Below are 24,008 nucleotides of genomic sequence, written 5' to 3'. Positions count from 1 at the left end.
ATCCTCTGAGCGAATTTCCGCAAAGTGCCTCCAAGGGAATTGAAACACCTGTAGGCTGAATGACTAACAAACACCTCTTCGTCACAGGAGTGCAGGATGAATTACGAGTAGTTCGCTGGCCTTGACAGAAGCTGCAAATGTTGATTAAATTGTTGCAGCACTCGGGTTGTTACATCGAAAGGGTCATGTTACAGCAATTTTGACTTTACTGGTGTGAACGTGGAGGTATTTAACTATAAAATCAATCCCAGCTCATCACCGCCACCATCATCATCATCATCCTTGAGGCTCGGGTGGGGGGAGAAAGAAAATTGGAGGAATACTTCAGTATGCCTTCAGGCTTTTCTAACAAGTCTATTTAAAAGCATGGGTTGTTCCCAACATTTAAGTATTACTGTTGCCTAAAACTAACAAAAGAAAAGCTGTAAAGTGGAGATAATAATAATAATAAAAGACAAAATGGTAAATTAAGTCCAAAGGCAACATTTTCTTTTCACTTCACCTCACCTGACTTCCAAAAATATTTCTGCAATTATTTTCCATCCTCCTTCCCCAAAGTTGCAAAGCTATGACATCACCGTGGGCAGCTGTGGCTCAGCAGTTATTATAGAGGGGACCATCTAACCCGAGTCACCCGGCTTAGTCCAGGTGCTGGGGCCATAGAGTAAGCACCGTATGGATCTGTGTGTGTGTGATTTGGTGAATGGGGCTTGTAATGAAATGTGCTTTGAGAGCTCAATTAGAGGAGAAGCTCTCTATAAGTACGGGTCCATTTACACGATCCGCTTACAATGGGCGCTGTAGTAACAACACCACAGCAATATTAGATGGAGTGATTTACAGTGGTGCATATCAGCGCGCCACACGCGCCTCCTGAAGTGCTTTCAAAGTCCACTGGAGCTGGGCCTTGTCACAAGCTTTGCCATTCATTTGCAATGACGCTGAACGGCAGCCAAGGACGGGCGGTGTCCAGATCGACGTCCTCGGCAAGATCATCTCTCAGAAATAAACCGGCGAGGCCTGTTTCTGTAACATTTTTGTATTTTTTGTGCTTTGATTTTTCCATCTTTGAAGTTGAACTTTCCTACACAGTTGCAGAGTGTCTTGTTTATCTACTCAACCATGTCTGCTATTACAACTACCCACTGCTCCCTTAAATTATTCAGACCCCATCTGCCTCTGATAACAGTACAGATCATTTGTTGGAAGATTTCTTCGCTGTGAAAATCACGTTGATTCAGTTTCATGAAACGGCAATAACCTTACTGATGTTACTGTTGTATGACATCATTCAGCAGCAGTATCTCCTAAACTTTAAAAAAAATAAAATAAATCACAGGTTGTTGTTAACGCTCGAATCTAAATTAGAATCTGGGGAGAACTCGATTAAAATGCCATTTTAACTGATACCTGAAGAAAAACCACAAATCATTACTACATCTTAAACACGTTACCTATAGAAGGTGGTTTGAGGCAGGCCATACATCCAGGGCTGCAGCTCCAGGGGTGGAAATTCGTTGAACGGCGGGACGATGAGGGAGAAGATCAGAGACAGGCAGACAAAAAAAGCAGGCAAGACCACCTAGGAGGATGGTGACAAATTTAACAGGCAAAAAAAAAAGACTTTCTCTTTTTTTCCTTCTAACAGTTTCTGCTCTGCCCGAGACATTTATCTTACATCTGAAGCTCTTTTGAAGCAAAATGTAACAGAAATCAATTAAAAACAGATTTCGCTGAAGTCTAGGCAAATAATTGCAGCAGATAAAAAAAGGAGAAAGTAACGAAACTGAAACAGTTTTACTACTCGCCAAAGTTTCTCGAGCAAAATCAGAAACACAAATCCTTCATGCTTCCTTTTTTTTATATTTAAGCCTTGAAGTTTCATTTAATCATGAATGTGCTGCACAGTTTCTGCACAGATGCAGGAAGCGAGTTGGGTTCGTTTTACCGCCAATATAATGTCACAGCACGCAGCGGGTGGACGGAATCGGAGCCAGATTCCTTTTAAACAAATAAAAACAATCATTATTATGCATTCGTTATAGGATCCCTGCACGTGCGACCCAGGTGCGCGTTTTATGCACTCGGAACGGTCGACGAGAGATCGATTTCACCGCCGCGCCTCCATCGAGCCACCGCGGTGTTATTGCATTCCACGCGGCGCGGTCCGGACTGATGCGATCAACAGCGGCGGGGCACCGACGCAATAATGTGTACACATTAATATGCTCCCCGCCAACTTGTTTGGGCACTTCTCCATGCTTTATGAGTTTGATTAAACACTTCCAACACTGCCACCATCATCTGGCCACTCTGATGTAATTAGTTTCTCGCAATTCTCTTGTCTTGAGGGTGTGTGTGTGTGTCTGTGTGTGTTTAAAAAAAAACAGACGCTGCAACAATACTACCCCCCACCCACCACCCTCCAAATCCTCTTTTCTTCATCATGTAATTTGCTTTTCATTATATTGTTAGAGCTGACAAAAAGGTCTGTGTGGGGGGGAAAAAAAAGTGCGAGATATCTTTACTGTTTAATCATTCATAGGTCGGGGTGCGCTCGGCAGCAAAGGGGAGGTTTGCACACACTTGATTAATTGCGGGGCATGCAATTTGCAAGGCCAATTCAAGATGCTACAATTGAAATCCTGAATTTACTACATGGAGCTATGGCCATGGAAATGTGCTTGGAGGGAAGATAAAGCGCAGCAATGAGAGTGAAAAGCTTAATGGCAGACCGCAGAAAGAAAGAACTATTCTTGTTCTGTTGCTCCCTCGCTCTCCCTCCCTCTCTCGGCAGTAATTGCAGGTGACAGCTGGCACTTCTTCCATTGAGAGAAATCGGCAAAAAAACAGGGAGAAGTCATTATGCTCACAAAGCCAAAGCACTCACATGAACAATGCATGAGTTTATCGCATTCTCAAGTTTGGAGGGGATTTAAAGTAGAGGATGGGATTATATGCAAAATGGGTAAAAACACAACATGAATAAGATGTGTTGGTTGTGTGTGTGTGTGTGTTTTTCTTTTTGCAGCAAAGTCAAAAGCCTCATTACAAACAGACTTCTCCAAAACAACCATTCGTGTCAATCCAATTACACCGGTGAATAATAAATTTAATGCCACAGCTTGCATTAAAGTGGATAATAGCAGCTCATTGAATATTTTTCTGTAGTCTTAAAGAGGGATATTATGTTTTTCCCTTGTTTTCCATCGTATACAGTAACTTTATTAGGTACAGCTTGCTAGTACCGGGTTAGACATTTGGCAAACAAGGTGCTGAAAACCTCCTCAGAGATTTTGGACCACCTTGACTTGAAAGCATCGCACAGTTGCTGCAAATCCGTGATGTCAGTCTCACGCTTCAGGACATCCCAAAGGTGCTCTGTTGGAGGGAGAGCTGGCGACTGTGGAGGTCATTTGAGTACAGTGAACTCATTGTCATGTTTAGGAATCCAGATGGAGATGGTTAGACTTTACCTGCTGGAAGTATCCGTCAGGAGATCTGCACCTGAACCACTGATACAAGACAGGATGGATCCATGCTTTGTGTTTATTTATGGAAAATTCTCACCCGACCATCTGAATCTCGCAGTGGTAATCAAAAGCAGATAGAGCGTCTTTCCAGCCTTCTATTGTTCAAGTTTGGTGAGCCCGTGTAAACTATAGCCTCATTTTTCTGTTTTTAGTTGACGTAAGTGTCACCCGTTGTGTGGTCTTCTGTTGCTGTAGCCCATCTGCTTAAAGGCTCAGAGATGCTCTTCTGCATACCTTGGTTGTAACAAGTGGCTGTTGCATTGACTGCTCGGTTTAAATCAGTGTGATTTTCTTCTGACCTGTGGCATCAACGAGGCATTTTCTCCCATGGATCCGCAGCTCACTAGACATTTTCTCTTTTTCAGAACATTCTCTGTAAACTCCAGAGATGGTTTTGTGCTCAGCAGTTTCTGAAAGTTTCTGAACTACTCAGACCAGTCCGTTTGGCACCAACAATGACCACGCCACCTTCAAAGTCACTTAAATCACCTCATTCTGATGTTGAGTTTGAACTTCAGAAGGTCGGCTTAAACACGTCTGCATGCCTAAACGTACTGAGTTGCTGCCATGTGATTGGCTTAATATTAATGTTGCATCAACAAGCAGCTGAACGGATGCACCTAATAAAGCCAATGAGTCTATATACATATATACAGTGGTGAATATTCATATTAACACATGGCTGAAGTGTCAGATAATGTAAATCAGTGTATTTACATGTAATCTTTGTGGACTGAAAGCTTTGTGCTGCTGTAAATGTGCAGTTTTAGACTGTTGTTTTTCTACTTTTGTGTCCATGTGAGCGGGAGTAGATACATAGGCCCATAGCTCTAGCTGTGAGCACCTACATGCTCTTCAAGCCTTCTGTTTTAGAGGGGCAGCCAATCAGAAGGACATTAAATAAAAGGTATGAACTGCACCAAGCTCAAGCCCCAGTATAAGATTAATAATGGTTATTTTGGACTCTTCCTCATGTAACGCTATTCTAGTCAAGACCAATAATAGAAATACAGAGCTGGAAATGAACATAATCGCTCCACACACTAAAGTGCTTGTTATTGCCAATAAAAGTTAATATCCACAACTTTAAACAAAAAGAAAATATAATTAAACTGAACAAATTAATACTTTATCAACTATTTTCCTGTTAGTGCTTAAATGGGGAGTTGCAGTCAGTTCAGTTCAGAGTGAGCCCCAAACACAAGAAGCCTTCAAGTCCTCGGCGCCACCACATAACCAATAACCGCCTCTGCTCGATTCTGACACTGCCAAGACTCACCCGTCCCCAACTTCCAGCCCCATAAATCACTCCTTTTGTGTTTCTCACCGTAATCTCTTTTATATTCCCCTAACCATTTGTATTGGAGCAGATTACCTCACTACACAATCATATCTGCTGACAATGGGAGCTGTTGACATGACAGGGCGGGGGTGGGGTGGGGAGGAAAGAAACCCTTCAACCAAATGAATAAAGAGGAAGAGCCGGGAGGTGTGCCCTTGCAGACAATGTGCACCCTTGTACATCCGCATTCACACACTTATCCTTCTATTCCTGCTCTGCGTCCCCACTAAAGAGGGACGTCCGAGATTGACAGTGACTAATGGGGGGCTGGTACTGCAGCAAATTACAAGAAGAGCCCGCACCTCGCAAAGGTGAAACACTGCTCGCTCTCCTCCTCTCTCCTCCTTCCTCTCACACAGGAAAGGATGAGCTGCACTCTTTAGTTTTCAGCTACGGTTAGTTGTTAGCTGTCACATATGATGCAACGGCACGACGTCTACGTACGCAAGGAGTTTGTGTGTGTGTGACCGCGAGCACACTTTAGGTCAGAACACACTTTTTACAAGTTGAGAAAATAATCAGTGAAGTACCTGGAAAACTGCTGTTTACTGAAATTGGTTTTGACTTGTTTAAATTACGTCTGCTTATTGGTTTTGACTTCTGAAATTATGTTTATGAGGAGCAAAATAATATAGACATACACTTAATAAGCTAACGGCAATCTGTCATCTCTGTAATTGTTATGCGATCGCATTTAATACGTGGCTAATGAAAACACATGATTAGCACGCGGTGAAATGAAGGAAAAACAAATCATGGGTGTCACTTTGGCTTTCTGGTGCCAATCAGGGCGATCAGGTGAAACTGATGTGCTAACTGAAGCCAGCACACAAACGGACTCACGGCTTCCCGCCTACCGTCGACGTGCTGTTCTTTCAAAGTGCGACGCTGAGGCTGAAAAATATATACCTGGACTCGGATATTGACATTTTCTTTTCCAATTACAGAAACTGACTGATTGGATCCAAACACTCAAATCTCCTCCACAGCACCAATCGCAGCCTGACTTTTGTCCTCTGGGCGTGCTTTTGGTACACCCACGTGTGCCATGGGGGAGATAGAGATGATCATCGGACGTGCACTTTACTGACACGACGCTACATCATCCTGGACGCCGCCGTTCACGTTTTTCAACGCTCATATTCTGCCGTCAGTGTCGATTTCTCTCCCAACATTTTAAACCCCGTTAAACTATTGACTCCATCAAGATGGATGAGTCTTCCATCCAGGTTTTAAATGAGCTCACTCTATCACATATGCCATTAACTGATTTTGAAAGCTAACATGTATTTTGCGCAATCCTACCTTGATCCTCCCATGCAACCCTACTAGCATAACCCTTCAATCCATCAATATGACAGACTGAGGCCATTACCTGGGCAATGAGTCCTTTGCGGCTCCTTCGGGCGTGGTGGAAGCGCTTAATAAAGAGCGCCAGGAACTGCTGTCTGATCAGCTTCCGTCCGGTGATGACCGTGGATCCCCTCCCGCTGTCACTGGGGCTCTTCCTTATGTCTGGAATAGACGTTAACCTTCAGCATTATTTATCATCTATGCCTATGTAAAAGATCTGCTGAGCATGCTTTTCAGCACCACTAATAGGCTGATCAAATATAACTTAAGTGTTAAACTGGCCAGCTGCACTGGCTCATTCCTCAAAGTGGCAATTTTAGGTTTTTTTTTCATTTCATGTATCTGGGCCTGACTCAAAAGGAAAACACTGACAAACACAGGCCTTGGACACCTTTTGTTTTACATATTTTCATTAATAAGAATGATTTTTTGATTTTTTTTTTTACAGGATTCACTGTGAAAATTTACAAAAAAGTTTGAATCAAAGGCCAGTTTTGTGATGAAAAGCACACATTTAAGGTGTAAAAGACAGGTGAGATAATGTGTCGTGAAAGGGAAGCCTGCTTGAAAGTGAGTTTTTTTGGTATTATGCTGTCTCACCTGAGGAGAAACAATCAAACTGAAGCCAAAATAAATCAAATTAATAACTGAGGAACAAAGGGTGTGATGTGAAAAAAATAACAGTTGTAAAGATCAAACCATTGAGGACAAAAGAGAGTACTTACCAACTTTACTTGTGAACTTTTCTAGATGAGAAACAAAATAAAGACCAAGATTTAAACAGGAAGTGCAGTTCATTTGATGAGCTTTTAAAACTGTTAAATGTAATATATTGCTACTTCATCTATGTTTGCCTAATTAAAAAAACATAATCTGTGATAAACAATGAAGGACTTGCCACTCTTCCTGGTGGTTTGCTCTGTTTTTGAGTGGACGCTGGCAATGCTGTTCCTCTTGGCTTCGCGGGACCTTCTTTTGCTGTCTCTCACAAACGGCTCCTTTGTCGCTGTGGGAATACAAATAAGATATGTTGTTATGGCCTGACCCAATTTAGGGTTATAAATAACAATAAGAACAGCAACCTGCCCTGCAAGACGCCATATTATTCCCCGCAAAAGCACAAACCCAGGTGTTTCAGGAACACGAGGAAATCCGATTTTTGAGATTAGCCCGATAAGTGAGGTTGCTCGGCAATGGCTGCAAACAAAAATTGTGAAAAGATGGGAACGGGAGATTTACCCATTGAGGTCAATCAGTGACACATGAAAGCAGGGCTGGAAAGCGCCGTGTCTTTTTTATTTCAGTCGTCCTTCTACTGGGGCAGACGAACCCAAACGCAAGGAAAATAACTTCTACCTACATCTGAGTCATCTTTTGCAAGTACTGCTATAAAAGTGACTCGTGGCCTGAGAAGCCAGTGAACGTGTGCTTAGTTCATCGTCATTAATGCAGTCGTGCTGATTTCTGAGACCTTTACACACAGTAATTAAATCCTGCTTTAGGCTGCTTTGTTGGTTTTAGTTCATTTTGATTAATGCATCTAGAGGGTGGACATCAAAATCAAATGGCCTTTTTGGAGCCAGGAACTGCTTCAAATGCCAGGTTCTGATTGGCAAACTGCTTCCATTTTACCTAAATGGGTCTACGTAATTCAACCAAATGGCTAGTTATTAAGCAGCATCGCTAATAAATGCTGAAGGAAATACAGACATGCCTTATGTGGCAACCATATTCTGCATTTGTATAAGTAAAGCACGCTGCTTTATATTTGATGTGTTTATTTATTTTCCTGCTGTGTGTCAGTGTCAAAAACTTCCTTTAGCGATGGCATAAAAATTGTTGTGTCATCAAAAGATGTTAAAAGCTTGAAGTGGAATTACTCTGTAAACGGGCTGATTTGTTTATAACATTCAGGGGTCGTTCTCCAGGCATGAAGTACTGCCAGTTCTGGTGCATGTTGCTGGTGTAAATGATGCCCCTGAGTGTCGGGGCCTTGACTCCAAGGGCCGTCTTTAAAGTCCACGTTTGGAAGTTGGAGATTTGGTTGAGAGCTTTGACATCGAGGAGACTGAGGGTTGTGTCCTTGTTTGGAGTTTGTATATGGCTTCATTTCATTCTCACTTGCTTTTTACCCCGTTAGCCATAAAAGATCGACGGGGTATTGTCGTCGCCGCCCACTGCAGTGGAGTGGACACCCAAGTTTGTGAATGCCGTAACTCGAGAACGAGTCGACGTAGGATTTTCAAATTCATACCACACGGGCATCCACGAAAAAGTTTGAATCTCAGTGACCTCGACCTCACGGTCAAGGTAGAAGGGCAAGTTTTATGTAAATCTTGTGAATGCGATAACTCAATGAGGCGACCTAGGATGTTCACATTCATACCACAGGTCAAACTACCAGGAGGCTGAAAGGTAGCAGTTGCAGTATTTTTACTCCTCCTTTCACTCACTGGTTCCTTTGCAAGCATCCATACATGCCAAGTTGGTAGTAAGCTCCATCTCACTATTGCCACAATCTAGTTTGGTATCACAGTCACACCAAAAAACACCTTGTGGGTGTCTGTGAGATGCCACTAGTTATTAAACAGCGGCCATATTTGATGTATTTGGGACAAGGTGGGTGTACGCATTAACCATGGCATCACTTCAGGCAACCTGTTCGCAAATCTCATATGAGGCATGCCATTAAAGTTGGGCCTACAACTAGCAGAGCTGCTGCTTCTACTGCAAGCTACTTTGCAACCCACGCAGCTCCTCCATTTCATACTATTCATGCCATTTCCAAAAGCAATCCCATACACACTGAATGTGGCACGTGTTGTGCTCTCCACACCTTCAGGCCTTCCACATTCATGCAGACGAGTGGAGAGGCCCTGAGCAAAGCCACTCTACTAAAAATATATCACCAGAGATGGAATAACAATCCCACTTTGACTCAAGCGCCCCTCACAGAAATGTATTTTGTTTATTTGACAGAATGTTTCAATGCATTAACACTGACAATCATACATTTATAGTTTGTTGATGTGTTTATCTACATCAGAGACGATAGCACAGTGTGGTGTTTATTGGTCCGCTTACGTGGTATATCTGCATCCACTCCAGTGTCCTCCGCCACTTTAAGGAATATCTGTAAAAAACAGAACATATTAGGCACATTATCTATAAATGCAAAGTTATGATACTGTAGTTGTGGAGCATTAACTGAGCGACTGTGTAGCTATTTTTTTCCTAATAAACAAATCAAAAATATGCTTAACAAATAAACCTCTACAGATGTCGGAGTGCTCCCTGTAAGGTTTCTGTTCAGAATCAGATCAAAGATGTGCATCCAGAGATCGCAACCTTTACTTGAACACCTGCCAAGTGGAGTTTCTGAGCGAAGTGCCCTCCTTGACTTTATTTATGAATCCAGGTTACACAGCAAAATAAATAAATCTCCCTATTTGTGAGCATTTTTGGGTGTACGAGTTAGGCTATGTTTCATCATTTGACCTCTCAAAAGGCAAGCTGCTGGGAGACTGGATGCTATTTGATGTGTTGAATTCTTTTATTCAGGGGCAAGCTCTGACATCATAAAGCAGTATGAAAAGCCGGGCTATATTATTTTTATGCGTTACTTTATTAACGTCAATGCCTTATCAGTTCCTGTTTATTTTTCACACATAGCCAATAACTGCGTGTTTCAGAGCGTTTGGACTTCAAAAGAAAACATGGATGGATGAAATAACCGTGGCGTGGCTGAATTGTGGGAATTCAAAAGGAATTATTCACATCGCCCGCAGGCCATGAGTGTTTAATGCATGTCGGCCTTACATGAAGAGCATTAGGGAAGAGTCACTCGGCTTTATGATCCAAGACGGGTCTGCGTGGCAAACATACTGCTTGAGTCATTTGTTTATGGGTCAGTGCTTCTGGGGAACATTGATTTGCAATCTACAATATGACACTTACATATTAGTTCAAAGAGAAAGTAAAAACGTTCTGCAACTGCAAGTAAAATGATGATTTTTTTCTTATATCATGATGGTGAGTCATGGTTTTGAAAAAAGCGTATGACGTGAAAACGAGGAAGGGAGCAGGAAAATATGTGAGAATTTTAGAAAGCGAATGTAGCGCTCCAGCATTGGTCTGGTTAAAACCGCATTGAGCACGTTCATCCAAAATTGATCAATCACTACAAATTTGTTCGCTCTAAAATTAGATATGGTTTTCATCATCGTCGGTGTCTTAGCAGAAGAAAGAGAAATCAATAACAGGATCTGAAGAAAAGAGTGAATAATAGACCCACAGCTCAGGTTATTGGCTAAAATGTAAAAAGGTTGGTTTAATATAGTGTTTACTTGTTTTGGGTGAGATTTACAAAATGTCTGCAAATGATTTTTTTTTTATTATCATTGAGAAGAGACCAAAAGACCAAAAAAGTCCTACTACGGTACTGTGCAGAAGTCTTGAGCCACCACTCTTTTCTTTATATTTTGCTTTCAAGGTTCAAAGTTCCTCTTTGAACACTGGCTGCTGTTTCGCTCACTTTCCGTCCAGTCCTTGTACCTGAACATTTTCAGAGGAATGTTTGGTTTCTTGAGCCTCTCAACACTGACCTATGAATCATTCAAGCATAACTCAATGGATGAACCAGTGCTGGGGGGGGGGGTTTCTGTCACAAAAACATCATTTGCAAAACTTTATTTAGTGCAATCTATGAGAAAATACTAAAGATAACACAGTTTGATGGGGAAACTGTATGTCCTCAAAAATGGAGGACAAAAGAAGAAGTGGCAACCCTAACAATGTCCATCCATGCATTCTCTTTCCCTTATCCTTTTCAGTCTCGCGGGGGGGCTGGAGCTATCTTAAGGTACATCCTGGACAGGTAGCCAGTCTGTCGCAGGGCTCCTAACAAAATCAAAATCTTAAAAAAATGGCATCTGACCCTTCAGTTGATCCATCTGAAGCCTCATCAGAAACGGTCTAAGTGGGAGAGTGGCTGTTAAGAAGGGAAACGAGAAGAAAAGGCTCGAATACCCCAAATTACAATCAGTCTGACGGAGTGATAAATCCAAAATTTGTACATCGAGGTCAGAAGAGACAACAGTGAGTGACTACACCCATCTGTAAACCACGGTGGAGGCTCTGTCGTGGTTTGGGGCTGAATTTCAGCCAGTACTTTTCTGCATTCATAATTTAATCACTTTTGACAAGATCTCCAAAACCACCATCAGTCATGGATTGGCCTCCCCAGAGCCCGGACTTCAACATTATTGGAGCAGTGTGGGATCATTTTGACAGAACAAAAAGCAGCAAACATCCAGAAAACTGCTTTGAATGTCTTTCAAGAAGCCTGGAGAACTATTCCTGAAGACTACTTAAAGAAATGACAAAAAAAAGCTTGAAATTCTAACAAGCTAGAAAGGTGTGACCACACAGTCTGAACTCTTAGTCGAACTGGTTTTGCTCTGTTTTTCTCTATTTAAATGCCTGTACCTTCCTAGCAAAATAAAGTCATCATTTTCCCAAATTGCTATGAAATTAGTAAATAGAAACAATGTGATGCAAAGTGAATTTATAAAAATGACACATATGCACAAGGCATATGCACAAGGCCGTCAGTCCCATGTTTAGTTTACCTCCTCCAGGGTGGTGTCCGAGATGCCATAGCTGGTGAGGCCAAGGTTGGCCATGGCTCGGTCGAGCTCTCGGAAGAGCGTGCCAAAGGTCCCGTCTTTAGCTCCTCCGTAGGGCAGGATGTAGGTGATCTCCTGACCGATGCTTTCCAGGAAGATTGCCTCAGGGACATGTCTTTGCACGAGCTGACCCACTGCTGACAAATTTGCTGGATGGAAAGTCACAAAAATTATGTCAAAACAACTTCTAAAGACGGGAAAAGAGCTGAAGCTGAACAGTCGGCACAGAGGGCTGCGGAGACATATAATATTTAAACAGCATCTTTCAAACTCAGCGTTCACACAGAGAAACTTCACCAGTGAAATCCTTTAAAAACCGCCGTGCAACATATTGCAATCACAACGCACCTGATGAGGTGACATTTAAAAGCACTGTAACAGATCAGTGGACCTTATTCCCCCGTCTCATCCACTCTGAACCCGTGTCTATAGTGAGAATCTATGCAGACAGTGTTGCAGAATGCACCACATCCATTATTGATCCAAAGCCTCTCATATATAATTACTGCAGCTCAACAACCACTGGTCCTTTATGAAGAACTAAATGGCTCTGCTTCACACACCAGTCTAAAATATTTGAGAAATTGTAAGTATGTTTCGCTCTGCTTGCCTGTGTCTGTCAATAAAGAGAAATGAGCTGTCACTTGAGGAAATGTGATTTCATTTCGTGGGATTTTCTGACTTATATCAGCAGTCTTAAATATAATCCTTTTGAAGGAAGCAGCAGGTTTGATTCTGATTTTATTTCCATGCATAATAACCTGGAGCCTGCTCTAGAGTTTGCTTCTGATCATGACTTGCATTGGGCACCTTTTGTTTACGCGATCAAGGCCCGAGAATGATCAAAACAAATCAAATAACCAGCAGAAGATTCGGTTGGGCATTAATCAGCTCTATTTCTGCAGTTTCTCAACATTTCTATATTTAATATAGTCAAAACTTGTGTCAGGCAAATGAGAGAATATCATGTATAAAGCAGAACATTACAGGTTAGGAAAAATAGCAGCTGGAGAAAACGAACCACACGTGGAGCACGTTCCACGACCCGTCTCAAGCAAAGAAAACAGAAACCATGTCCAATTTTAATTTGCCCATTTTTCCCTTCAACATCATCTTCTTGCACATCTCTGTGCTGATTTCAGTGCCGCTGCTATTTATAGGTCCCTACCTAAAAATCCCATTCTGTCCTCTTGCGTTCTTGTGCGTATGCCACAGTTCTTCGGGGAAGACGAAAAAATGATAGAGAGGCAATTTGGTGAGTAGGTTGTGCCGTGAGCACTGATTGTGTTGCCAAATATCCGTGCTTTCACACAGTGGAGCTGTTGTTTGATGAGACCAGATCATTGCCACCAAATGAGACGCCCGAGACGTGTCAGGACGTTACAGTGGAACTACAGCGACAACCTGACGCCGCAGGGTTGACTGACTGTTTTATGTCAAACAGGCAAATATAGATATAAAGTAATAAGAAAATACAAACAGAAAATAAAGCAGTAAAAAAGTCACATCGCCAGGAAAACTCCTATACCGCCCATTGTAAATCAGGGGTGTCAAACATAAGGCCCGAGGGCCAGAATCGACCCAGCAAAGACTCTAAACTAGCCTACTGTACATCTTTAGAAAATATGAAGGATTTTTAACTTTTAAATGTATTTTCATAAGTTTCACAGCTTTTCTTATTGATAAAGCCCCAAGTGCCATTCATACTACACCTAAACTAATGATAAATAATAATAATGGATTAAATGACAGAAATATTCCTGTTTTTCCGCCATCAGTTACACAACTATCTGGTTTCTTTTTATGTTTGTAGTTTTTTTACAGTGAGTCCACAGAAAAAAAGGACATTTTCTGTGAATTAATGAAAACGTTATATTTTACTATTACAGAACAGTCTGGGTAATAAACTAGCCGAGCGTTTTCTGTACAGTCAGCCGATATAAATGTACAACTGAAATCGAGGCACATAAAGCCTGTGGAAGTCAAAATCCTAAATCCAGCATGCTCCTCGTCACTCTCGTAGCACGACGCGTCACCTTCACCTCTTCTCTGTTTGTAGTCTGGGCCTCAGACTCGGCCAGGTCAGATGAGATTGACACCAAAGCAGATTTTTTTCTCTTCTCTTAAATTTAAGCTCCGTAGATCCTCATGTGCAAATAGAATGGGACTTTCAGGGAGTGAGGAGAACGGGCAAAAATCAAATCCAGTACTTTTTTTTTTTTAAATTGAGTTGTGAAACTTTTTAATCGCTGCTTGTGGATTAAAACTGAAAAGATCTTAAACATGCAATAAGTGAAGTGAAGAGTGGATCTAAGAGCTAAACAGGCAAGTTGGCCCCGCTGCCACTGAACGCTCCAGCTTAACGCTTTACGAGAACAAGTGAGTAACGTGTCGCTGGCTGTTGACAATCAGCACTGCTGTGGAGTTCAACTAACAAGACGAATAACTCGCTACCGCTGCAAGAGATCAAGATCAGCGTTAAATCACCAGGAACTTGTCACACTTTGTAAGACGTTTTAGTCAAAGTACACTTCAGCGGTTCAAAGATTTCTAATCTCTCTTATCCTAAAAATCCTAGTTTTCCCACACAAATTCATCACTTTATTGTGGCCTCTAGCAGCACATCTCAAAACCTTCTCGAGGAGAGATACTTTAATGTTTTATCTGTGAGTTTGGTAATAACGAGTTGATTTTATTTTCTTCTGGTTCAGAAAGGATGAAGCGGCGTGCGCTCTAATAAACCGCACATTTAAATGTGTGTGTGTTTTTAAAAACTATATAAAGGAACTATATAAAAATTTCCATGCAACATTTGTTTTACAAGGTAATAATCATAACACACGACAGACAGTAAACGGAGATAGTTGGTACCTGATGGATCAGAGTTGCTCCAGCTTTGGCTGCCAAATCCTTCATCTGGGCTGCTGCTCAAAGGACAGTCTGTCTCCTGTTAATCAGAATTGGATTAGAAAGGCCTTATCAGGCCTTACCTCTTAGAATGATGAACAGTGCCTTGCTGACAACTCCTGTCTTGCATTAATCAAATAACGGGCATCCACAAGTTTCTATTTAATTGCTCTAAATAAAGCCGCATGCATGCGTCAACAGATAATGCTGTCAGCCTGTAATGGAATATGAAGCCACCGTCGTTCAGCCAAAGACATGCGCACAAAAAAAGGTTAAACGTTTTTAAAGAGCTGCTTCTCTTTATGGAGTTCAATCACAAGGAAATGAGATCGGGGCAATTAAACTTTTTTTTTTTTTTTGGGCAGTTAAAGGTGTGTAATTGCAAACTCTTCCTATTAATTACCAAAATGACACCCAGGGAAAAAGGAGGAGGGCTGAATCGCTACTTCGCCCACGAAGGTGTTTCCACGTTTGTTTATTTCTCTTAAACAAATGACTTCGTTCACCTCGAAGACTCGGCAGACAAATGGTAATCGCTCTCGCCCTGCTGGCACCGGTGCATCTTGTTCATTTGCTCCAATTGATTAAAACTAAGTGTGCGAGGCACCATTGGCGAGCGAAAGCGAGAAGCACCCCTCTCCCCCGCGACAATTAGTATCATCCAGCACGTAGGCGTATGCCAATTCTCATGCTGGGGCAGACTAAATACAGATCATTATGGGGGGAGGGTGGTGAAAGGAGAAAGAGAGCACTCTGGAAAGTCAGAGGCTGGTCAATAACAGATGAGAAAGAGGTTACTGCTGTGCCAAAGTGCTTGCTGCTGAAAATCCTTATTTTGGGGGATTTACTATTAAATTAAATAAGATCTGTAAAGATCTAAAGGCCTTAAAAAAGTGGCCTTACTCACTGTGTGAGCAGATTATCACAATTATCAATCAAAACACTGCTAAAGTAAGTTTCCTCTGAGTAAGTTTGAAGACCTAAAGCGCGCTTACCTTCTTCCCCCCTCTGGCCTGACCGATGATGCCGTTACGCTGAGCTGTCATCTTTCCACTCCCGTCTCTGACCAGAGTGAGGTAGTAGCCACTGCCGAAGCATTTCTTCAGGAAGATGGAGGAGCCGCAGCAGCGCATCTTGCCGTGGGAGATGATGGCAATGCGATCTCCTAAGATGTCTGCCTCGTCCATGTGGTGCGTGGACAGAATGATGGTGCGGCCTGCAGAGGGAACAGAGAGAGGCTGGGACCGCGTCGCCTGAATGGGACGAGCAACGTCGTGCACGCTCTTGCGTGAAGCTGATGTGGAGAAAACAAGTTTTTAATTAAAAAAAAAAAGCTGTTTGAACCATTTTTTTCCAGTTTGGACCTTGTTTGTTTCAACAACTGTCATCATTAAGCGTAAGCAGCACAAGAACGGGTTCCACGGATCAAAACTGTTCAAATCAAGCCAACATCGCAATCTGCGTGGTAGTCACTTATCTCCGGATTGTTGATCCCACTGTTTTTTTTTTTCTTCTCTTTTTTTTTACTCATGCTTATCCGCATGGCAACAAAGCAAACTCCAGAAGAGTGCGTGGGCGTGAATCTGGGACAAAATTAAAATGATGATAAAGGCCACCCTAAGCCTACTTTCGAGCGTTTCTATGAGACCACATTTTATTCCAGCTCTCCCTTTTGTTCTGCGAGTCCTTTGATTCGAGAGGCGTCAAACTGAGCCCAATTGCAATGACAACTAAAGCATGCATTGCAAGATTATTCACAGGTGTTCTAATCCTTTCATATCATGCTGTATCAGATAACACATATTAATTATCACGTACCCTGGTAATCAGAAAAAAAGGGCTAGATCTATAATGAAGTCACAGCGTGGTCGTGTCTCTGCAGTCTGTATGAAAGCAGTATCACAGAGTACGGGGGGAACTTTTGATCCTGCCATGTTTTAAAGCTGAAAAAGAAAAACATTTAACCTAACACGTTTAATATTGCTATGAAAGAAACCTGCTTAAAAGTGAACAGACAGAGTGGTCTGTCTTAATTTCTTTGAACTACAGAGGCCAAAAGACTCAATAAATGATACTTAATAACAGATTTGTTGTCACGCTAGTGGAAAAGCATCGTGGATGGCACCGTATTGACTGGTGGATAAATCAAAATTGTCTATCAGGATCAAATAATGGTATAACCATTGAACCCACTGATGTGACATTCAGTGCCGGAGAACGATCCCTACTGGTTGTTATAATCTCTCAACCTTTCCTGTAGTACTGATGGCTGGTTTACAGTTATTGAATGAATTCTGACAAAGCTTTGTAGGGGTGTGGAGCGGGGTCATGTTAACAATCGGTCAACTTCGTGATTTATTGGTCAAAAAGTGCCAAAAAGCCTTATAATTTAGAAACTACGATTCTTACAAGTGTCCTGTGCGTTGTCAACATATATTAAATCTTCATACGATACTTTTTATAAGTCACATTTGACCTCTGACCTCTCCTTCAAGGTCAACAGAACAAATCTGAAGGTCTAAGTGATAATAATGCCATATAAAGATGCTTAAAATGACAAAAGGTTTTCAGAGTTGCAAGAATATGTTGGCATGGCAACCTTTTTGTCTACAGTTGACTAATTGTATAGGGACTTTATTATGACATCACAGTAACAGGTTATAACCATTTACATACATAAAAATTTGAATACATCCACTTTGTTCCTAAGTAAATATTTAACTTTTTAATTAAATCTATTATGAAATAAATTTTACTGAACAGTGAAGTGAATGCTACTATATGAGAAGTGCATAATGCATCATGGGATTGCAGCCCTAACTATGAGCTTTAATAAAAGGAACATTTTAAGGCCAATCCCAGAAATGTTAGAGGTGTATCTGCCTCCTCCCACATTTGGGAACTCCAGTAAGCCTTCACTCTGAGAATGAAGCGCTCTATGGTACTACGAAGCCTTTAAAATACAGTAACACCTGAACATTTAGGTTTTTGTAAGGGTGTTAGATGAGAGAAACAAAGAGAAACCAGTTTGGGAGAAACATCTAGTACATAGCACGTCACCTCTTTGCTGAATTTCTGAGCGTTTCCTGGAAAAGGTCAGGCGCCTCTGCTGAGCACGGCTGTTTTTACACCGAGCTTGTTAAATGTGCGTCTGTATCCTGCACAGGTCACACCATCCCAAAAAACAAGGACACACTCAGAGGTCATCTACCGCAGCCCAAGGTGGGCATTTTTGCTTGGCCAACTATTACCCCACCTTTTCATCCTCCGCCCCCTCCGCCCACTCTGAGCACTGCCACCAGCTGAGCTGCTAAATCCATCCCTTCTCAGTTAAGTATTGCTGCTTTATCCTATGCCAAGCAAGTCTGGATCTCTCTCTATATAAACTCCAGCAAAATGCTCGAGTTGAATGAAAGCCCGCAACCCAGTCAATTTAACATATGCAGGAAGAAAGCTACGCTTATGAAGGGGGAGGGCTGAGGAGATTTGAGGTTTATTTTGACTGCGCCAGCTCATTTTGTTTGGGATGCTCAAACTTTCAGATGATTTTCCTGGGGATTTGTTGTGGTTTATAAGGGGAGGGGAAGAAAAATCAAAAAGCACTGCATCATCTGTGAGTTGGGGGAAAAATAAATGTGTTTGGACTGCAGATGGCCCACATAGGTATTCTGATTTATAGTGTGTTGCGGTGCATTACAGCGCAAAGTGATATATCAAATGGAGTTGGGTGTGCTCAGGTAAATTGCTAGTACTCGCACTGCGCACAGCAAAGTCAGGCTGGAAAATCTGGGTTCTTTTATTTAGCTTCCTTCCCTCTAAATCACGTTGATAGAAATGGATTTCACAGTGGTCGGGGAAAGGCTGGACAGATATTATGTGCGTCGGCAGTAAGATGAATTACTGGACAAAACCGTATTAACGGCCGTTTGTGGCAATCAATTCAGATCAATAAATTTTGAAATTACCTTCACGCTGTTTACAGCCCGTCCGGGGGAGTTATAATAACCAGATGACGCTGTGTTCACTGTAACACGGCTTATAAGTTACACCTGCTGAAAGACTCACGGTGCAGTGATTGTGAGGAGCTTGAACCTCAAGAACAACTTGCATGGCATAAAAACACACAAAAAACAACCAGTGATATGTTTTTATGCTATATGCACTGCACTATTGCCTTCAACCGCGCATTATTTTGTGCTCCTGTCAAAAATGCACTATATACAGTACTAAAATAAACACTACCGCACTTACATCAACAATAAAGGGGGCTGTTGCAAGCATACTTGACATTTGTCAATAAACGCATATGCACTAGAAGAAAATTAGACTGCAGACTGACAGCTCCTAATAATTATTCATTATTTATTTTCACTTTAGCTGCGCGCCATTTTTCTCACATGCCTTGTCAAAATCTATACATCTCTCTCTCATGTTACAGAAGTGTGAAAATATTCGCTCTGGCTCTTCTGAAACGCTGAATGCACATCGCTTCTCACAGTTCTTGCCGTCAGGGAAGGATTAAAGGTAACGCTGTGATGTACTGCTCGTGGCATTTTTTACATTTCAATCTGTAATCACTGATTAAACTCTCATTAATGATTTATGTGAATTGTCTATATTGACTACTTTTGCATTACTGCTCTTATCAACTAGTAAAAAAATATATAAAGATGTGAAATCCTTGGATATATTAGATACATATTATAGAATATATTTACTAGCTGCTATTAGGTACAGCTTCAGTGCTGCCTTAATTCTTCGGACAGACTTACTCAATACTCAGGTACTGGCTGTGGTACTGAAACAATGCTATTAGGCACTAAGGGACCCAGAGTGTGCCAAAAAACTATCCGGTCTTTAAGTGATGACGTGATGAATCCTGCTTCTGGGCCCAAACTACTCTGCGTTTAATAAGACTTTTGTGTTTTTTACATGTTTTAATGCTTTGTATCTTGTTCTATTTAATCTCAACAAGCCCCTAAAAACAGTCAGTGATCACCGTCGGCCTTTCTCGGTTTTTATTACCGCTAATCAATTCAAAGCTCAGTTTTTAGAACCTTAACTACAGCCCAGCCCATGCAGCAGTATATTATTGACTAACCTTGTACTATGGATGTATTTTCTCAGTTGTTCTTTTGACTGAAGTTTGGTCCGTTTACAGCATCCTGCTATGTGATTGCATTTGTCCCGAACCTTTGGAAACCCTCACGTTAACTTTTATTGAGTGGAAAAAGTTAGCGTTCATCCTCCAGCTTCACTGTTTATGTTATGCTAACATAGCTGTGTCGCTAGCAATCACGTAGCACATTGTTATATACGAGCTAGCCAAACTTCAGTAACTCTACAAATGTCACTGCTGTCTACTTTCCTGTCTTCATGTATGTCAGAAATGATAGAAGAGCTCTACGTCTTAATTTGTTTTGGAAATCTCGCAGTCAGAACATGGTATATTATATTTAGATGGAAACTAGCGAGCTAACTTCCTGCTAACTTCTAACTCCATTAGAATTTCATAAATTTGGTTTTCATGGATGCCTGGGTGGTAAACTTAATTGTTACACCTGGTAGAGCAGCAACACTGATCATTTTATTACAGATGAAAGGATTTAGACAGTTTTTAACTCAGTGATGCCGCAGTGATCGTGTGACTTAGCGACCTGCAGCGGAGTTTGGGCCCAGGCACGGCTAATGACGTCAGACTTAAAGACCGGATTGATATAAATCAAGATGGATCCATGCTTTCATGTTCTTAACACCAAGTTCCTACCATCTGAATTTTGCAAGAGAATTCAAGAATAATCTAATATAAATAGTCAAATAGTCTATTGTTTAACCTGTGTAAACTGTAGCCTCAGTTTTGTGCTCCTAGCTGACAGAAGTGGCACCCTGTGTGGTCTTCTGCTGTAGTAGCCCTGCTTCAAGGTTCAGAGATGCTCTTCTGCTTAGCTTGGTTGTAATAAGTGGTTATCTGTATAACTGTTGCCTTGCCTTCACCTTAAAGCAGTCTGGCTTTCTCCCCTGAACTTTGGCATCAACAAGGCATTTACACCCGGAGAACTTCCACTCAGCCTATTGCAGCTGTCACGAGGCGAACACAAAATGTATAATATCTATTATATTAATATCATCCTCAAGGCCCATTTTACAACATAATGACCGGGGTAATTTAATAGTAATCAACTTCCTGTAATGGATAATAATTAAAAATTCATAATTTGCTAATTTTTACTTTAAATCGTCACCTTCTGCAGTAATTTTCAAATGAAATATGACAGAAGAGCCATTAAAACCCACCTTAAATGCACAAATCGACCAGCTTGTAATTTTAGCTTTTTGATGAATGTCCAGTACTCGACTTAAACATGCACTGAGGGTTTAATTTAAGCTGCAGGAGCACGCACACCACGTTCGTGTTTCTCTGCATCTTGAGCAGTTTTAACAGTTTTCAGCTGCCACTAACCAAATAAGCCCCGAGTGAATTTAACACACACAAAAAAAACACCCCCTTGGAGCGTCGTGGTCAACCTGTCTGTGTGGGGGGGGAAAAAAACTGCACACTTAATTAGCTGTAAAGAAGCGCGGCATTAAGTCCAGCATCAGCCTAAAGCTTTTTCACACAAATAGACCGCCTGTAGCCTTTTTTGTTGCTTAATGACAAACCTTAGTAACACTGCGGTGCAAATAAGAGCGGAGAGACACAAAAACATGACTCACTCAACCGGCCCGAATGCAGGGGGTTCTCATTATAACGGAGTTATCTCAGGCTCCCAATTGGAGTGAAGACTTGATTAGAGAGAGAGAGAGAAAAGCTAATGACATAGAGAGGGCGGAATGTCGCTCAATGCACATTAAACATTTAGACATCTGTTGAGAGAATGTGTTACTATAATGTCCATGTCCTGCTTACAGCCACCAGCAACCACAAAGTATATTAAGGACACAGAATGACAAGCTGACTGATTTGGCAGACAATTATGGACTCTGTTAAACAGCCATGTCAATTAAAGCTTCTTCTTGGATTTACTTGTCTTCGCTCGCATTCCAATCTGTTTAAGTACGATTCACAATTTCTCCCCGTCCATGATTGAGTGTCACCCACAGCGAGGCTAAAGAAGAATTACATCGCAGAGAACCGGCCGCTTCATTACCTTAACAGCTCTCGCGCTGGATGTGTTTCACCCTCGTCAGTTTAAAGTTTACTTTGAGCTGGGCTCAGTTTTGGAAACTTTCTCGGTTTGAGACAGATCAAACATGCGCTCTGCGCATTCTGGTCAATTCTACTAACATAAGGGGGCTTCAAAGCTTTTAGTGGAGCCTCGGTTTTTACCTCTGATCTCATACCTTGTTTGTACTTTAACAGCAGTTCCCAGATACCCCTGCGGGCATAGGGGTCCACTCCTGCTGTAGGTTCATCTAAGATGACGATTTTCGAGCCACCGACGAACGCGATGGCCACGGACAGCTTTCTCTGCATGCCACCTGTAAGACAGCACAGCTTAAAAACACATCACGGCCTGAAGGAATGCACAAGCTAGTGTAAGAGCCGCTCAGCTTGTAACACGTTGCAAATCCTGCCCGAACATCTGTCACAATAAAGTTTCACATGCAAAATGGGCACAATATTGAAGAATGATTACGGAATATACCAAAATCTATCTTTCCATCTTTTAAAGTAATGCCACAAAATGATTGATGGCAGAGAAGTAGATACACCGTCCTAGCATTATTGCAGTCTGTACTCGCTTAGCTCTTCAAAATGCATCCACTGTAGTGCTAATGTAGTGGAAATGTCAGCATAGATCAACCTTGAAAGTCATATTTCAGTGATTTTGCTCACAAGCAATCCATGACTGGGGACAATTTATCAAGTAGGACTTGCTCATGACCCCCAGACAATGAATTACAACCTGTGACACACAGGTACAGTGAATGTGTGGTAGAGGAGCAATATATCCTGAATAGACAGGATAAGCTACGTGTAATATTCCTTCCCAGGGGAAACGAATGCACGGAGGACACGTCAACGGCTAAATTGACATGTGCGCACAATAGGATACAGCAACATACATTAACATACAGACTCACCCGACAGGTTCTTGGCAAGTTCTTTCCGTTTGTTTGGCAAACCGACATCCTTAATCATCTGATCCATCTCAGTTTTAACCTCTTGGCGACTGCGTCCTTTGAGCCGGGCGTAGAAGTAAATGTGCTCTTCCACTGTCAGCCTGGAAAGGTGGACATGACATCACAACGTCTGCTAAACTGACGCATGACGATGCGTTTTTAGACACGCTTAAGTATTAATGTTTTTTTGGAGACATTTTCCTAATTAAACGTCCGTGAACTAAAACAAAGTCTTACGTAATAAAGTCTTACATGCATCAGTATTTCGTGGCTGCTTCACAGGTTAGGCTGTGATACGTCGTAATGCCTTCCTCTGTGTTTGCATGAATATTTTAACCCTACTTAATATAGATGCTTTCACTGTCTGGAATTAATATTAATGAAAGTAATTTGCAGGTGCTCAGCCATAATTATGATGTAAGACTTGCGTCTAGTTTCACGTAATCAGTTTGTGGAGTGAGAGAGAAGAAAAGGATGAATCAAAAGTTAAACAGAAAAATAGAATAATGGTCGGGAATGATGTCATTAGGAGACTTCTGACTGGGCCAAGGAAGGGAAGGTCATTTTAAATTTTAAAAGGAAAAGGAAAGGAAAAGTACAGAGAGGTGTTGATGGGAAACATAAGGCAAACTCTTGTTATGTGATCGATCTGCGGTGTAATAAATTTTTAATTTTCATACAGTTGAAACACGATTAAACCAACGGCCAGCACAGAACATGAATGCACAGCTCTCTGCTAAAGTCACTCACTCATTGAATAAGACATTATGCTGAGGACACATTCCCAAGTATGTCCGGATACTGTCCATGTCAGTGCGAATGTCGTAGCCATTGATGAGAGCCGTTCCCGATGTAGGTGGAAACAGTCCCGTCAGAATAGACCTACAGAAAAGAAAAGAACAAAAGTGATCCATATTTGTTGCTGTTAACATTATCTTTGCTTAATAAACAGATTTATAGAGCTTCCAGTGCATGAAAATTAAAGCCCTCTGCGGGAAACACAGACTAAAGATACATTTAGCTAACATGAGGTTGCCCATTGGTCTGTAGCCTCAAAAATAC

General features: G+C 41.6%; 1 protein-coding gene across 5 annotated transcripts in view; it reads right to left on the bottom strand.

The window, feature by feature from the left end:
* Positions 1-24,008, bottom strand: part of LOC100691919 (ATP-binding cassette sub-family A member 1) — a 176,714-nt gene that overhangs the window by 87,490 nt on the left and 65,216 nt on the right. For 4 of the 5 annotated variants that reach the window (XM_013274475.3, XM_013274476.3, XM_025905495.1 and 1 more), the window contains 11 exons: positions 23,697-23,828; positions 22,908-23,047; positions 22,164-22,301; positions 15,818-16,038; positions 14,787-14,862; positions 11,859-12,064; positions 9,313-9,361; positions 7,127-7,234; positions 6,954-6,974; positions 6,251-6,393; positions 1,455-1,582 (listed from right to left, as the gene is read on the bottom strand). In XM_013274475.3, coding sequence (XP_013129929.1) covers positions 1,455-1,582; positions 6,251-6,393; positions 6,954-6,974; positions 7,127-7,234; positions 9,313-9,361; positions 11,859-12,064; positions 14,787-14,862; positions 15,818-16,038; positions 22,164-22,301; positions 22,908-23,047; positions 23,697-23,828 — 1,362 coding nt within the window. The remainder of the gene's footprint in view (positions 1-1,454; positions 1,583-6,250; positions 6,394-6,953; positions 6,975-7,126; positions 7,235-9,312; positions 9,362-11,858; positions 12,065-14,786; positions 14,863-15,817; positions 16,039-22,163; positions 22,302-22,907; positions 23,048-23,696; positions 23,829-24,008) is intronic. The other variant, XM_025905493.1, reaches the window with a different exon arrangement.

The sequence above is a fragment of the Oreochromis niloticus genome, linkage group LG3, assembly GCF_001858045.2.
Source record: "Oreochromis niloticus isolate F11D_XX linkage group LG3, O_niloticus_UMD_NMBU, whole genome shotgun sequence".
Lineage (NCBI taxonomy): Eukaryota > Metazoa > Chordata > Actinopteri > Cichliformes > Cichlidae > Oreochromis > Oreochromis niloticus.
The sequence above is the reverse complement of the archived record's forward strand: the minus strand, read 5'-3'. Positions and strand labels throughout refer to the sequence as shown.